General features: G+C 38.8%; 1 protein-coding gene across 1 annotated transcript in view; it reads right to left on the reverse strand.

Moving 5' to 3' along the window:
* The window catches only part of LOC127369151 (phospholipid phosphatase-related protein type 4), a 37,595-nt gene extending 21,383 nt beyond the window's left edge, over positions 1-16,212 (reverse strand). Inside the window, exon 1 of the mRNA XM_051410228.1 lies at positions 15,853-16,212. Within this exon, the coding sequence (XP_051266188.1) occupies positions 15,853-15,924 (72 nt within the window). The 5' untranslated portion in view covers positions 15,925-16,212. The remainder of the gene's footprint in view (positions 1-15,852) is intronic.
* Positions 16,213-18,679: the final 2,467 nt, after the last annotated feature.

Here is an 18,679-nt window from a genome sequence, read left to right on the forward strand (position 1 = left end):
AATGGTGCAAGTGTCCCCATAAGCCTATGGTTCAATGACCATGCTAATTTGATTAGATAATGACAACAAAGGCATGGAAAATAGTTTTCACGACCTGAGGGTAGTGAGGACGGTACTGAGGGTGATGGAAGATGGCATGTGGAATGAATTGCTTTTCCGAACATGAAGTACTCCCACTGTGCTCCGCTCTAAACTACCGTATAAATTCTCCTCATCACAACAAGCAAAATGAGAAACAGCTAGTTCACGTTTATTATAGCCAGCTTGAAGGTCTAAAAATCATAAAAGACCAATCATAACACAGTGGTTCAATCCCAACTGTGAAACAAAGTTTGAGTGATAAAGCTGCCGTTGATCTCTCTGTTGAGCAAATCAAAGTGCTTCAGTACTCTACTACCCAGTACATACACACAGAGATTTTTCTCTTGCTGGTTTGATTCTGTGTTATGCAGCCCTCTGCATATGTGCAGTATGGAGTTACTTTTTTGTCTAATTATGCAATCTAACAGAATAGGTTTGAGAGCAAATCTATCACTACAATATTTTTTTTTACTGCAAGTAAAATACATTTGTGGTTAAAAATGTAAACAGTGAAATATGCAAGACATGAGTCATCAATTTAAATGCAGAAGTATGTTTATAACTTCCGTCTTAGAATGCTATGTTTGAACTGGTGCATGTAGATTGCTTTTGTTTAAAGGTGCCATATGTTTGTATTTATTAATCACTTTGTATTACCAATGTGTGAACAGGTTGTAACCTTGTAAAACAAGACCTTGTTTGATGTTTCTGATTGCCTGTGGACTGATTTATATATGTGTTGACTTAGGTTCTGACAGAAGCTTGCTCAACTGTTTTTAGAGCACAGAACAAAAAGGGGCAGAAGGGTCAATTGATGTTATTCTAAAGCATGAATTACTTGTTCTCTTTTTGCCTGCAAGTATTCTTACTGTTTCTGAATTGTATTGACATTCCCAGTCTCACATATTTATATATTGCAGAAACAAGACTGTGGTTTTATAGCGTCCTATGAAAAACCTACATTAAGTATATGATGAGTGAAATAGCACGACTGAGCCGAACGAGACCTACAAGTCAATAAAAGCCTGGTAATAACACTGCATATCTCTTGGGGAAAAAGTGAGCACCTCAAATTGCTCTGAGATATTTCTCATTGCGCATTAAAAAGAAAGAAATGAAAACTCAAACACACAAACCAACACACTCTCTCGAAATCTCTTCCCCAATGTTTTCTAACAGCTCCCCAGCTCTGCATGTCCATTAAAGAGAACCACAGAGAGGTAAGATGCATGTATAGGCAGAAAGCTGTTGTGTAATTAAAGGCGGTAGCTGCATCAGTGGGAGTTGAACGTGGCCCGCAGCATCACAGGCTTTATCATGCAGCTTAATACCCCGATTCAATGGTGCACAGTGGCAGGCGTGCTCTTCGCTTAGCTAATGCTAAGTAGAGCAGCGCAATGGAGGAGGGCCTCACTTGGAGCCCAAGACAAGGGAGATCTCTTAAAGTCAACACACTCCTACTGGGAGCTTAGCCACCCATATACACACAACCACACAGTGGAACCCCCGTTTGCAGGTTTCCTTTCTTTTGTCTGTTGTACATTTCTGCCACAGAAACATACAAGTTTTCCGTCCTGGGTTTCTATCACTTATTACAAAGAGAGAGTTTCATGTAGTTTTGAACCAGTTATTTTGAATTTTCACATGGTGCACTGAGCTCCTTTATTACTATTATTGCTATGGTTACTGTTGTTGCTGTTGTCACTGCTCATTGTCCCCCATCGTTGCTGTTGTCATGTTCATCATCATCAGTCACTACTATTAGTGTAGTTGTTGCTACTGTTGTTGCTGTGCAACTGTCTGTCTGTCTGTCTGTCTGTCTGTCTGTCTCTGTGTCTCTGTCTCTGAAATTCAAATCAGCTTTATTGGCATGAATGTAAAACAATATTGCCAAAGCTACAAATAAGAACATAACATAACATAAGAACAATTTCATACATTTCATTAAATAAGTAAATAAAACAGTAAAAGTCATTTTATTTGTCTGTGTTAATAAAAAGTAAAATAATAATAATAATTTTTAAAAAATGAAAGAAAGTTAGAAAATGAAAATAATATATTAAAAATTAAAATAAATAAATAAAATAGTAAGCGTGTGTGTGTATGTGTTAGAAAATTAAAATAATATATTAAAATAAAATAAATAAATAAAATTGTAAGCATGTGTGTGTTAAAAATATATATATATTAAAATTAAAATAAAATAGATAGATAAAACTGTAAATGTGTGAGTGTGTGTGTGTATATATATATATATATATTAAAAGACAAAAAATAAAAAAATAATTAATTACTCTAGTTTTTCCTTGCCCCCATGAGTGCTTGCTCATGGTGGTACTGTTAGGTCTCTGTAAATGTTATAAGGAGTTCGGTCTAGACCTGCTCCATTTGAAAAGTGTCCTGAGATAACTTCTGTTATGAATTGGCGTTACACAAACGCCTCTAGAGAGGGTCTAGATCGAACTCCTTATGACATTTATTACAGAGACCCAACATTTCCCACCATGAGCAAGCACTTGGCAACGGCGGCAAGGAAAAACTTCCTTTTAAGAGGCAGAAACCTAGGACAGACCCCGGCTCTAAGTGGGTGGTCGTCTGCCTTGACCAGTTGGGGTGAGAGAGAGAAAGAGAGAGAGAGAAAGAGAGAAAGAGAGAGACAGAGGGGGACAGAGAGAGACAGAAAGAGAGAGAGAACAGAGGTAACGACAGAAGGACAGGGACAGAAAAGAGTGCACAGCAACAACAGTAGCAACAACTACACTAATAGTAGTGACTGATGGTGATGATGATGATGAACATGAAGAAGATGATGACAACGACGAAAACAACAATGATGGGGGACAATGAGCAGTGATTATAGTAATAATAGTATCTGTAGTAATAACAATAGTAATAATAATAATTTCAATAATATCAGTGACATTAGCAATGGGAGGACCATGGCAGGTGGCTCCACCAGGATCCATGAGAATCTACGATACGAGAAAGCACAAGAACTCCGGGGAAGAAGTGAAGTTAGTAACATGCATTAATGGGACATGAATGTGTGCAGAAAGAGAGAGAGAGGAAGAGAGGAGCTCAGTGCATCATGGGGAATCCTCCAATAGTCTAGGCCTAGAGCAGGTCTGACCATGAAGAGCTTTGTAGTTGAGGAGGAGGATTTTAAATTCTATTCTAAATTTTACAGGGAGCCAGTGCAGATAAGCTAGTACAGGAGAGATGTGATCTCTTTTTCTAGTTCCTGTCAGTACTCGTGCTGCAGCGTTCTGAATTAATTGGAGCGTTTTAATGGACTTATTGGGGCAACCTGATAATAAAGAGTTGTAGTAATCCAGCCTTGAAGTATCAAATGCATGGATTAGTTTTTCTGCATCTGTCTGTGACAGGATACGTCTAATTTTTGTAATATTACGTAGGTGAAAAAAGGCAGTCCTAGAGGTCTGCTTTATGTGGGAATTAAAGGACATGTCCATATCAAAGATAACTCCAAGATTCCTGACAGTGGTGCTAGAGGCCAAGGTAATGCCATCTAGAGTAACTATATCTTTAGACAGTGAGTCTCTGAGGTGTTTGGGGCCAAGTACAAGAATTTATATTTATATTATTACCCACCATAAATAGAGACAAATTGGGGTTTGTAATGACAGAAGTCTTAAAGGACCAATGTGTAGGATTTAGTTGCATCTAGCAGTGAAGTAGCAGTGCAATCAATTCAATACCGCTAACCCTAGCGTGCCAGAGAAGCCGCGGTAGCTGTGAAAAACGCAGAAGGCTTTATCTAGCTCCTGGATCTTGGTCCTGAGTCAGTTAGGTTAGCTGCATGGTTGCAGCTTGCTACTTAAAATGGTAAATGGACCAATAACGCCTTTAACAGAAACTAACTCATTCTTTTACATTCACACACAGATGACAATTTGGGGTTCAGTATCTTGCTCAAGGATACAAGAAAGCATTTCATTGGACACAACATTAGAATACGCACCCCAGCAAGTAAGTAATAAGTAATCAAGAAAAAACTCAAGAATGCCATTAAGAACCTAAAACATTTTTTTGTCATTCTTGGCCCAGATACTGGCATATAGGCAATATACAGCACAAGACATCAGTGATAAAAACACTTAAAGGGACATTGTGTAGTGTTTTAAGTATTTTATTAGCTAAAATCAATGTCTTCATTCATAAATGTGTCCTCATTGGTGTAAAATTACCTCTGCCAATGATCTGATTTATCCTCATAAGCGAAGAATTTCTTATCTGTATATACATTGGACGGGCAAGTCCATGGAGGCTTCCATGTCCTTCCGCCATTTTGAAAAACTATAATCGCCGAGAGGGACATAAAGCACTAGCCTACCTGTCTCGCTAATCCACAATGCGTTTTCGTTCAGAGCCAGCGTCACGTGACTGAAACCAGCTATAACGGAGAAGGAGATCAGTGAGAGGTGCTTGTCACTGCCCCGGCACATTTGAAAGTCTGCACTGCATTTTAGTTCATAATGGAGGATCATACTTATGCCGAGCCACAGGAGAAGGAATCCTCGTCACCAAAAAAGCGAAAAAGGGAATTAAAAAGGCAACATGACCGGCGAATTCCAAAAGCGAGAGTAAACATCGGGGTAGCTTTTCCCAGGTGGAAAGAGCTAATGAAGTAGAAAGACTTTCAAAGGGACGCTGAAGTTGCCTGCTTTCTCCTCAACAGGTAGGCTTCTTGGTACATAACGGCTACCGTAGTTGTAATACGCATTTGAAAACGCGAGGCACTAGAGAGCACTAATTGTTTGAATGCAAAATACAATTTCACCACTAGATGCGAGAAATTCCTGCACAATGTCCCTTTAAACCTCAATTTTGACTTCATGGGGAGTTTTAGATTAAATTATGAATTGTATTGGTATTGTTCCTATAAAGATGCTCATAAAATGTATGTATGCATAACGTATATGATACAAATTGGATCTTGAATGGAAGAATGAAACAACATGCATGCAGGAAGCATCCTGCTTTGTGTGTTCCATATTGAAACCAGATCATGCAGCCCCCCACTAAGCTCCACACTGTCCCTTCCCCCTCTCTCAGGTCTGTTTTCTTGGCTCACTGTCAGCCTCCCTCACCTCTTGTGCAGCATCTCAGCTTGTGGAAATGAGGAATATAGGTCAGTGGCATCGGCGCTCGCACTGCTCATGCTCTGCAGAGGAAGCTGCTCTAGGAGAAATACTGTACTCTCCGTACTTCAAAGTAGATTTCTGCAGGATATTTTATGTCACATCCCATTATTTTGAAACTGCAGCGTGATTTGCTTGGGCCAATAGCAGTTAATCGTATTTGATACGCCTCAGTGTCTCCTTTCATTTGTTGGTGACTTAAATAAGTCATTTAAATGGTGAAACTAACCAGTGTACAGAAAGCAAGTCATTCACAACCACATCAAGATTTGTGCATGTGCTTGTTAAACAACATTAAACTATGAGTTAAGATTTCCTACAGAAAATGGAGTGTAAGGCATAATAAGTATGGATAAATTCTGCATGATGACTGTTTCCTGTCCTAATAGTGGCAGAGCCTACAGAGTGTGAGTCAGTGTGATGGTCTGTCTGTCTGTGCAACACTCTGGTACAGAGCAAGATACCGATAGCTTAACGATAGCTTCTGGCCAGATGGTGGTGGATATGGTGTGCATATTCATGGTCCCTGAAGCAAGAGGCATCCTGATTTGATTCATTGTTGACCTTTGGTCAGGGACTCACTAAAAGTCTTTGCTGGAAAAAGTCAACAGTAAGTCAAAGTTTCCCAAGAGTCCATTTGCTCCATGACAAGACATCTGTTTAGCTAAAGGTCTGCTGCAGGTATGAGTCCTAAAACCTAGAACTGAGTTAGCATCTTAGCCCCTCCATCCCTCGCCTCAAAGTCAGTGTGAGTTTTGATTAGGTTTTTGATTAGATGCCTGAAATAAGGTCAGTGGTTCACACAAGCTTAGGAAATGTTCATGGTTTGTTCCACTACATAAAATACATCAGTAAATACCCCACTCACAAATGTTGTCTTGTTGCTAACAAGTGGCTACACAGAAACAATCTGCTCAGTCCGCCTTTACAGCCTTGTTTTGTTTATATTTGTGTGCTTGTAAATTATTCTAACTTAAACTTTACAACTTGTACATTTTAAACACATGATTTAAGTACATGTTGGAAGTTTAGTGGTGGGGATATTGAAGCCATGTGTAGTGTCGTTTTTTAGCTTTTTACTGCTGTTGATCACATTTATACTTCAAATAATCATCAAAGTGGAGTTCATTTGTAAGTATCATAAACCTTTGTTCACCACAGAGCTTTTTTTCTGCAACAATCAAATGTCCAATGGAAATATACCCTTGACTTTTTGTTCAAGAAACCAGAGCGATGTTAACTTCCAGGCTGGACTACAAAAATACTTCCAAAATATCCCTGCAGTATTTTTTACCATAGACTTAATAAATAGTGGACTGAGCTTCTGGGTCTGAAAAGTAAAGCCAATGCAGAGGTGCCTGAAACATGCATTGTTTTTAATGACCAGCATGGGGCCACTCAATTAGATTCATAAGATGAGAAAACAATCCTACTTCTTCTGATTGGGCTGCCATCTTTTTCTGCTACGGACGAGGAAAACAAAGCGCTAATCGTGAAGGCTAAGCTCATAATCATTCCTCGTATGTCCAGGCCAAGATCTTAACCTCTTTAAGTTCAAATGTATTCATCCATAAAAACATCAGTCAACAGTCTACCAATGCTGATTACCAAAACAATTGAAATAAATACCCATAAAATAAAACCATAGATAATGACAACACAAACATACAAATCTGGACCATGTTTGTGTTTCTGGGGGGTTAAACCTATGAATTAAAATCTTGAGAGATAAATATACTTTATCCCATTGATGGAACAATCCTGTTCATACAATCAGAGGTGATAAAGGGACAGTAACCTCATGTGTTTGTTTGTCCAGAGTATGGCTGATCACCTATTATGTCATTACAATACACCAATAACAATCACTGATGAGCTAGCAGTGAGATGTTCTCAAAGTTTGCAAAGAAAAGGAAAGTTGATTAAAGAATTCAGAAATATATGTTCACGTTCCTGCAGTCCAGCACTAACCCTACAGACTGCTTCACCAATGAACACTTGGAGCATTGCCTTGATTTGGCAGATTTTACCCTTTTGTACCCAGGTCAAGGAAAGCCACAATTCTGTCTTGTAAAGGTCAATTGAGAAAGATTTAGTGGCATCTAGTGGTAAAGTTTCAAATTTCAACTAACTGAAAACTACTGGTGTCTATATATGACGACCTGGGAATGAGAACGGGCTGCAAAGTGTTTAGTAGAAAGGCCCTATCTGACAGACTTTATGGAAGGTGACCCTGTAGGTGACTCTGTAGGTAAAAACAGCTCATTCTAAGGTAACAAAAACAATTCTTATTTTCAGGTGATGATACAGTAATGAAAACACACCTATGAATATTTTATTCCATTTCTGCCAGTTGATTCTCCTAAATGTTACACTGTAACTATTACAGAGTTTTTGTAAAATGTATATTTGGACCTATAATTTAGGTCAAAAAAGTGTGAGATGACCTGGCCATTTGCCACCAAGCTAATATTACTTTTTGCACACAAGATCTATATCAAAATCGGATTGACTGCAATGAAACTGGCTGAGCCCATTCATACTCCCCAGTGAAGAAACACACCAATTTTAATAACATCTACCTCCAGGACAAACATTATATTTTAGCTTTAAGACTTTCAGAAAGGAAAATATTTAGTATACTTGTTTTGACATTGTGTTACTTCATAGTGCAGTTGGAATCTGATTTTCTGCTTTGTGTTCTTACTTCTTTGAGTGTTTAAATGTGGATAAGAGTCCGGCCTTCTTCCATACAACACTTGTCTGAAAGGTTTTTTGACAATAATCCGTCTACTGGCTCCCATGTGATCGCAGAGACAAGAAAAGGGGAAAGAGAATAATGCTATTTGAATAATAGATGTGTAAAAATGGAAAGCAGGTTCCAGTGGGCTTTGGCTGGCAGTTATTTTTGGTGGGTGCTGGGCCAATAGTGCCGTCAGTCAAGGAGCTTTCTCAGTAAGGTGCCCGACTGGTGACGATTCAAGTCTTGCAGCAGAAAATGTAACTGTTATGAAGTGAACTATCAATACACAGGGATGCTTTACATACAATAGAAGGATAGCTGCCTGTACTGTTTCTAAAAAAGTGATTTAGAAGAATCATTTCATTCTAATCCTGCATTATTTAAAACTGATCCTAGTTTAAAATATGGTTGTATTAAGAAAAGCATCAATATTTAGAAATTCTGCAGGCTCTTACTTTTGGATTCATCAGTTGTTGTGGGTGCAGAAGTACTTGTGCCTGGAGCAGTAAATGACTCACCCCTGCCTGTCCCATGTGCCTGCTGTGCTTCAGATGCACAAGAGTTACAATGGGACGTCTTTTTTTAAAACATCTATTTTAAGCTAACATAGATATAACAGGCATAGTTTCTCATTAGAAATGTTAGTCCTGTGAACAGATAATGTTCATGCCACTATGAGCAGCTTCCCTCTATAAAATTACTTCCACAGTTGTAAGGGCAGGTTCATAAAGGAGGAGCAGTTGCTGTTCTTCATTATAAGCTTAAGATTTTGCATGAGCTGTAAAACACTTCTCCCTTACAACACGTTTGTGGATAAAAATAACTGTTATCTTGGCTCACAGGTCACACTCACCAAAAACGGATCTCCTGATCTACATAGCTCAGATTCCAGCAAAAAGTGATTTTTTCAAAAATATAATACTGATCCTTTAACAACTATCCACGGTTCTGTTTTTGAAATCCAACTTAATGTAAATCTGGATCTTCCTAGTGCTCGTAATGGCAATTGCAAGATTCCGCCTCGTCTATAAACCAAGTTAGTTCATTGTTGAGTTTCATCCTTGCTTGCAAAAAAAAAGTAACTATTTGATTGGAACGTCTGATGCAAATCAACAAAAACACACAGCCTCAGGCAGAAATGTTGCATAACTTGTTTATTTGTTGAAATAAAGGTGCTTCTGACTGACTGCTGGTACTGTTAGTTGACTGTTTTAGTTAGTGACTGGTTTTACTAACTGTTTGACTGATTGCCGTATAAACTAATGGACTGATTTTACTTACAGTGATAAGTGAATCTACTGAAGGCTCAAACAGTACAGTCAGAATGAAGGAATAGCAGAGTGATAAATCACAGAACGTCAGTGTTCCTTACGCTCTCTTCCTCTGAAAAGCCTTGGCTCCTCTGGGAGAGTTCAGCTCAGAGGAGATGCTCCATTGCCCTACATCTGCTAACACTCACTGCCAGCCAGCTCTCTGTGTTTCATTCTTTTTGTCTCGCCTTCATTCCCTTAGTTTCTGTCGCACGCAAAGACTCTATCTGTGTCACATATTTTACTGTTCTTTCTCACTATCAGCCTCTGTGCTTTCTGGCAGTAGCTCAGTTTGTAGGGACATAGCTTGGGAACCAAAGGGTGGTCGCAAGTCCAGTTCACTTACCGCCATCACTCAAACATCTCTTGGATGTCTATGGGTCCTGTATGTGCATGTCTATAGTGTGTGTAAACTGTCTAATGGAGTGAAAACACTAAGTTTAATAAAGTACTTCTACTTCATGCTGACAGGATCTCTGGCAATGTCTTTTTTCCCTCTGTTTGCCTGCCTGCCCTCGGGTCATCCAATATGGGTTTTCAAAGGACGATAAGATGCAGAAAGCTTTGGATTTTAGCCATTCTAGAATGAAAGGACCAGTGTGTAGGATTAAGTGGCATCTTGCAGTGTAGTTGTAGATTGCAACTCCCTCGCTTTACCCTCCCAAGCAAAGAAGGAGGAAATTATGGTGGCTGCGAAAGGCACAAAAAAGGTCCTATCTAGAGCCAGTGTTTGGTTTGTCCATTCTGGGCTACTGAAGAAACATGGTGGTTCGACATGGTAAACTCCGTAAAACGGCTCATTTTACGGTAATAAAAACACAACAATTCAACTGATCTGTCGTCGCTGATGTTGCACATGTAGTAGTTTTTGTGTGTGGATGCTGCAGGAGACATTAGCTGACATCACATTAGACATTTAGGACATTCAGACTGCAGGCCAAAGTGACCCCAATCAGATTATTTTGCTCATATGTGACTCACAGTGTGAACAGCACAAATCACATGGAATCTGATCTGTTCAATTCGGATTCGGGCCACTTTCATATGTGGTTTAAATCAGATACAGGTATGAACAGCCATATCAGAATTCATGTGACTGTTACCTAAAAAAATTTAAATTAAAAAATCTGATCTGAGCAATAAATCAGAATTGAGTGCCAGAATAGAAAGACAGCCTGTCGCTGAGCAGCAGCTCTTACTGGTCCTTCAGAAAGACCAAACAATTAGTAAAATAAAATAAAGAAATTAACTCAAAACTGCCTATGGACTCAGTCAATCACTGATACTCAATATATTAGTCCAATGTGTAAAATTACTGTTCCAAGGAAGTATGTCTCTGACCTGTTCTGACCTGTTCTGCCCTGATCACCTCTGTACATCATGCAGGTCAGGTTCATCCAGGTTCAATAAGTAATCTGACATGTTGCTCGCTCTGCATCAGGACCATGATCACCTGATCTTACAGACAGACCATACTGTGTATCAGACATTATAATACCTCCAACACAAGAGCTCAGTGAGTAAACCGTCCTAATAAAACCCAGCGTTAACCCTTTCTGCAGGTACACCATACTCTTTATCCTTCATCTGGGCTAATGGCCATATCCCTCCCTACAATCATACACGTGATTTAATCTTTTGTTTTCCCCCAGTTTTAGATAACAGTTGTTCAGCCCTCCTCATGCTTCCATTTGTTCCACTTTGGAGGAAAAGCAGCCTCAGGCTTCACAGTGGAGCCTCACTGCACTCAGTCCAAACTAAAAGCGAGCAGCAAGCCTGTTTGAGAGATCACACAGATCATATCTACAGCTGCTCCTCAATGCACGCCACATATGGAATTTCAGTCCAATAAAACGGCTCATAATTGATCACAAGTAATGGGATTACAGTCATCAAATTACAGTTTCTTACAGTTTGCTTTGCTCTTCTTCCTATTTCTGGCTAGGTGGAGATGGAGGAGGAGGGACTGAAGAAATATTTACAGGAAGTTTTGGGGTTTTCTTTCAGGTTTGCTAGTGTCTGGCACCCTTCGATTTTAATTTGTCACCTCTTGTGACAGGATTTCTAGCCAGATGCTGCTCGATAACTGCAGGAAGCTGAGGAACTCACAAGAGACCGATTAAAAAACAGAGGTCAAAGTCGATGCAGTAAAGGCCGATATATCCTGATATATTAAGTCTTCAAAAAGGCTGGATCCTAAAATTCCCATAATGGAACTCGATAGTGTCATTTGGTTAGACCCTCCCTGCCTAGTTAACAGCCAATTCTTTCAAACAGATGCCTTCAATTTGTATCCGAGGTTTCTGCCAAAGCACCAGTGTGAAGGATTTAGTGACGTTTCAGATTCAGAACTGAACACCCCTCCCGTCTGTATTTGACAACCTGGAAATGAGAAGTGAAGGGTTCAGGAGAAAGTGTTGAGAAAGTGAGCCAGTGTTTGGTTTGTCCATTCTGGGCTACTGTAGAAACATGGCGGTTTAACATGGCAAACCCCATGGAAGGCAACAGCTCATTCTAAGATAAAGAAAACACAACGATTCCCATATGTCTGAATTTCCTGTAGAATAGAAATTCTGCAGTGCTTTTCTGTGTTTTAATATCGGCATTATATATCTGTTATCTGCAACTCTGCTCTCTAAATATTGGCATCGGCCATTGAAAATCCTATATTGGTCGACCACTCGTATATATTTATCTACAGAGGGAGCGAGTCCTGTACGAGTCCACCATGCGGAACCGCCATATTTCTACAGTAGCCCAGAAGGGACAAACAGTGGCTGTAAGGGCCTTTTACATGTTGCAATCTACAACTTCACCATTAGATGCCACGAAATTCTACACACTGGTCTTTTAACGGGAAATACAAACATTAGTGTCATTCTACTCTTTTGCAGTCGCACTTTGAACTCGGGCAACTCGGTTCCAAATTTGAAAATGCCAATAAAATAAGTTTTTCATAATTTGTGAAGTCATGAATGTGCGCAAACATTTTTAAACTGCTGGGTCCAGTAGTATGTGAGATTAGCTGCAGACAGACACAACATATTGTGCTGGATACACACGGACACACAAACATGACCAAATGCATGATCCCTTCCAGGCTCAAAAGCTATCATTTGATTGCACACTGTAAAAAGTGCATTAAAAAAAAGCAAAAAAAAACTACTACTACTAAACTACTATATTCCAGCAGGAGGTTCACAACTACTGTAAAATAAAAGAAAATTACTGACTCATAAAAATACAGCAATTTTCTTTAATTAAAATACAGATTTTAGCTTTAATTTTACATAAAATCTTGGCTTTTGGCTTTTCAATGTTAATTAAAGATATTTACACATGTAAAAACAATGACATTACCAATAAATACAGGCGTACGCTGCATATCTGTGTTTTCATTTCATGTCATTTTATAATTATTGAGTTACAGATTCACGTTATTTTACATTGGACTCATAAATTCAGATTTTTTTTCAGTGCACAAGTAGTTTTAACCTTCACATGACCAAATCCACAATCTGCTACCTTCCTGGGCTGTCAAAATCTTTACTGCCTCTACCATCTATTCAACATGATGTGAATGCAGCATCAGCACAACACAAAACTTGTTTGCACTGTTGAACAAAATCTGAGATGTAAACTGTGGTTCAGAGGTCCTTCTGCTTCTCAAAGACAAATAAACAACTGGTGTTTATTAGGCTGTGTACATAGCAAACAGGGCTAACTTATTACGGCACAGCCAGATTACATTTAGGTCTCTTGTGAGATACCTCTTTCAGACTCTAAAGCTATCAGCATTAAGAATGCATAAGGCAGGTAACGAGCCAGGAGTTCTGATTGCAGAGGTAAATCTCTCCGGGTAGGAGAGATACATCATGATTGGCATGCTCTGATCTCCTCTCCACATCTATTGTGGGACATGGCAGTCACGGCTGACAGGAGAGCAGGATGGGATTGAGCTGAACGGGCCACCACCTCAGCTTTCTGCAAACCGGCCACTGACACACACACACACACACACACACACACACACACACGCACACACACACACTCTCTCTCTCTCTCTCTCTCTCTCTCTCTCTCTCTCTCTCTCTCTGGGAATGAGCCTGAGTAGACCTAATTACTGTATATGCACAAGTGCTGTAGTTCACTGAGGAGAATTAACTTTCAGCAATGACCTAGTTTAAACGCTTCCTGCCGTTTGTAAAAAAGGAAGGCAAGAAATCCTTTGGTGAAAGGCAGCTTTAGCTATTTGCAGATATCTCAACACTGACATTTCCTGTTCAGGTACATTAAACCACATTGAGAAGTAAATGAAAGCTTTAAAGACAAACCGAATTGAGGGAATCCCCATTCAAGTCACTGCTGCGAGAGAAATCCATGGGAATGATGCAGTCATCCCAACAGCATCCGTCATACAGTATTAGCAGCAACTCTGTAATGATGCCAGTTTTATTGGAGAGCCACAGGCCAGTGGTGAACTGGAGCGTGCATAAAGTGCATAGCAGGGGGACGAGTGACAGTCACCACAAGCTGTGTGCAATCTGTACTTAAAGGTTTAAAATCATCAGTCCGTTTGAATTATTTTCCAAGGAACCTTTAATATTCTTAAAAATAAAATTTAATGATCATCAGAGGAGTCTGGTTGACTGTCCTCATATTAAAAGATAGGGGAGGCTGGAGACGGATGAAACACTTTTTGCATTTATTTCAGTTACTCAGAGACCATTTGGACTAGACAAACAAAACTTATTTGTTATATATTATTCAAATTACATCTTACATTGGCCATACCATTTAAAGCAATAATATGTAAATTTCTGCATTATGTCTGTAAACTTCAACTCTATGTTCTATATGTAGTTGAGTTGTGTTCTTACATTATCCCAGATGATTCCAACAATGTTAAAACTCAGAGAAATCTGTCATTTTATTCAATATTATTATTATATAACGCTGTCATACATTGACTTTTTATCCAGTTTGAAGCCAAATTTTTACCATCGACTGTTTAGATCTTGGTGCTTTTTAACAATCGATTTGAACTGGATGAAGGATTTTCCGTTGTTATGCAATAATATATAATAATACAATTTATTATTATTTACATTAAAATCTTTATTTATTTTGTCATATTAAGCAAATAACACTTACTGTGTTTTGTTTGTTATGTGTAGAACATACCTTGATTCAATGTGCAGATGTTACAGATGCACATATATTTCAGCGTGAGTGTTGCAACTATCCCCAGCCTCCCCTACTGTTGGAGCTCCATGTACCAAGTCTAGGTTCTTGCTCCTGTGGTTATGGGTTCGACTCTGACCTGTAGCCCTCTGCTGCATGTCATTCCCTCTACAGCCTCCTTCTACAGCTGTCACTATCCATTAAAGGCAATAAAAGCAACCTCATATAAACATAAACAGAATTACATAAAAAATGTGAATGTGCATGTTAGGGGAAATCATCAGTTTCATACAGTATTATTATAATTTCCATTCCATTTGATTCAGGGGCCTGTGATCAATATCATATATGTCCATTAACATAACTAAAATATGATTTGAGAATGAATTGCTCAATTCTTCCAGACATTTACATCCACACTGTAAAGCCAGATAAGCTAATTTAATAAGTCAGTTATTTTTGTCCACACAACTCATCAGAATAATATTTGCAACTTAAAGATTTATTTTACAGGATGCATTTATTTCAGCAGTGACAGTAGGTCCACTGAAATACAGGAGTGTTTCCATGTAAACTTCCATTATGGCCGCATAATTAAACATAATATTAATGAAATTGCAATATGGCCAAGTGCAATATACAGAAGCTGCAGTTTGTTTGATAAAGGTAAACTGTGTAACAACAGCATTATAAAATGAAGTACTGTCTTCTGAAGAGATGCCCTGGCCTACAAATCTTGTTCTCTTGGCAGACTCCAAACAATTTCACGTCACAATTTTAATATTATATAATATAATATAATGATCATTCACACACAAATCGTGAATAGTATCAGAATATCTGTTGAAATAATCAACAAATTTTACCATATCTTGCAGCCCTAACTTCTTTTGCTGTGTTCATGTTAAATACATAGATTTCTATATAACCCTAATCCTATGTGAATGTATACAGTATGTTGTCACCAAACCAATACATTAGTGTGGGAACTGCTAATATCAGGTTATTGGGACATAATGGATGCATTCAAAAGCAAGTACAAAAAGCAATGTATTTCTTTATGATAATGTAATCCAGCCATTTCTTTACCTTATGTCTATGTCATACATTGCACAGATAACAGAGGAATTGTGAGGTATATCTTCGACGCTCTGTGCACATTTCAGTTGTGGATACATTGTTTTAATTTTGATATTATTCAACGTATCAGACATATCAAGCTGGTCGCACAGGAAGCCCATCTTCATAAGGGGTGCTGTTTAGTGATGGGTCTTTGGTGGTAGTTTAACACATCAGACTACATCCTGGCTGTGCTGGTGTTAGATGGGGATACAGAGCGGCTCTGAATGAGAAGCATGCAGCATCGACCCACCTCTACAAAATAGAAACAGGGCAGCAGGCTGACACTGTCTTTGGTCACAATCCTCTTCTCTCTCGCAGACATGGTCGGGCCTCCGAAAATCCAAAACAGATCCGAGATGTGACGACGGAAGAATGGCTGAGCTCTCCGGGGCGTCCTGCCGGGATCAGGAGCGCTCCATGCCGCTGTGTGTGTGTGTGTGTGTGTGTGTGTGTGGAGCGAGATGCTGAGGACTACAGCCTATCTGTATCCAGCCTGGACTCTCGATACCCGGCTCTTTATCTCTGCTGGTGAGGAGCACCGGGCTTGGTTATGTGCATCTTCCGCTGAGCTGTCAGGTACAGAACGAAGCGGAGCTACACCAACAGGGGGAAGGAGGGAGGGAGGGGGGAGGAAGGAGGAGAGTCAGCGCAGGCGCACTGGGAGGAGGGTAGTTAGCAGCATATGCTTTTGAAGGGTGACACTGACAATGGATGGATCAGACTGACTCTGCAAGCAGAGATGTCATCTCCGCACATTTTTAAAAAATAACTTTCGCAGCGCGTTTTGGCACAGGTTGGCACACATACAGGTATCACTCCTCACACTCAGGCTCTGTCACGGCCAGGTAATCTGATTACACCAGCAGGCGTTCCTTGCTGCTCGGCGGTGATTTAGAGAGGATCATATTTGCCCCAAAGGTCTGCTCATATTCAACAGCAGCAGAGGGCAATTCACACATTCACAATATAAGAATTCCTTTCTCTCTTACAGTATTGACCACACTGCAATTTCTAATGTTTGCCTTTAAAAAATTTGCAAAATAAATAAAAACCCGTAATATTCCGGCTGCTGTGGCGGCATGAAAATACTGTAAAATAACAGAAACTAACCGACTCGGAGAAATACAGTCATTTTCTAAAATTTTTATTATTTATTTTTTGCTTTTTTATTTTGAATTAAAGATATTTACAAAACAAAAATGTAAAAATGTAAAAACAAAGGAATGACCTATAAATACAGGTAAACACTGCTATAATATATAATAAGGCTTACATTTACAGAAGAGTGCTGTTATTTGATTTTTCTTATTTTAATCTGAATTTTAAAAGTTATAGAACTGTAACAAAAGTCACCATGTGTGAAATTACAGTCATTTTTGCTGTTTTCAGTGATAACAACTGTATTTTGACAGTTTACCAATGCTGATACACTGATAAAAAAACATTAGTCAGTGTTCTCGTTCCTTAATTATACACGATATATGTCAATCAACAAACAAATCCATGTAATCTAATCTTCCTGCCTGGTAGAGCTGTTGCCCCCTGTTCCAATAAGGCTGAGTCCTTGCAGCAGCAGCTGTGGGTCTGAGTCCGACCTGTGGCCCATTGCTTCATGGCATCCCCTCTCTCCCCCCTTCTCACTCTTCAGCAGTGTTGGGCAAGTTACTTTTAAAAAGTAATTAGTTACAGTTACTAGTTACTTCTTCCAAAAAGTAACTAAATTAGATACTCAGTTACAAATTATAAAAGTAACTAGTTACTTCAGAAAGTAACTATTGCGTTACTTTCCAGTAAATGTTTAAATGCTCAAATGTGACCCACCTCCACCCCTCTTTAACGGAACTCAAAATACACTCAATTATTTATGATAAATCTGAATATTATAATGAGATGGACACTTAATACAATACTTTATTAACAGAAACAATGTACACAAGTCTAAACTATTTTAATGTTGCTGTGGGACAAAGTGAGACTAGCCTCCAATCAAATACCATGTATGTAGATATTATGTTCATATAGTGGATCCATACAAATAACACAATAGATGTTTTGGAACTTTTGATATTTATTGCCCCTCAACAGGCCACAACTGGGCAAAATTAAATTATGCTTGTTAAGCACTATACCAAAAATAAAAACAAAGTGCAAATAAAACAAAAAAAACTTCAGACAATTGCTAGATATACTGTATATAATAATTATTTTTTAGTATATATATTATTTTCTTACTCAAAAAGGTAGAACAGTGTAACAATATGAGGTGCTTTCAATCTAACTGAAAAGTACAATGTATAGCAAAACTAAGGAATCCAAATATAAACAGGTAATACATAAGAAATAAAAAATACATCTCCATAAAAATAAATCTCTTTCTCTGGCCATTGACAATCTCACTTCAAGAGGCTGCAGCCAGCCAACAAATAAATCTAAATTAAATGATGCTCTTTAAGCAATGTACCAAAAATTTATTCAAAAAATATATACACTCTTTTTAGTGCAAATGTAATGCAAATGTAATAAGAATGCTACAGTCAGATGCAACGTTGAAAGATGTTTGAGTAAGTTGAATTACTTGACACCAACGTGGATAGGCACTATTGCTCAGGGCATAATGTTCATTTCACGATTACATTTGTTCCTTTAATTTCTTGGAGGGAAAAGTAATGGCTATACTTCCATTTAAAGAAGGCTACTTTTGGATTATTTGGGCTTGCCATACCTGTCTCTCGTTGACTGACTCGCTTGTGTTGTTCGTTGTGTGTCCGACTCTGCGTGCTTTTGAACACCCGCCCAACTCTACCTCTGATTGGCTTACCATGAAATTTTACTCAACCTCAGCCAATCGTCAGCATTTATGTGCTTGTCTCGTGCACTGCCCACTAACCAAGGAAGAAGATCTAGTTGGTCTGATGAAAAAAACACCTTCAATTATAGTAACGCGCCGCATGTTTTGGCAGTAACGGTAACGGCGTTATTAAGATGGGAAGAGTAATCAATTAGATTACTCGTTACTGAAAAAAGTAACGCCGTTAGTAACGCCTGTTATTTATAACGCCGTTATTCCATCACTGCTC

The sequence above is a fragment of the Dicentrarchus labrax genome, unplaced genomic scaffold (assembly GCF_905237075.1).
Source record: "Dicentrarchus labrax unplaced genomic scaffold, dlabrax2021, whole genome shotgun sequence".
NCBI classification, from domain to species: Eukaryota; Metazoa; Chordata; class Actinopteri; family Moronidae; genus Dicentrarchus; species Dicentrarchus labrax.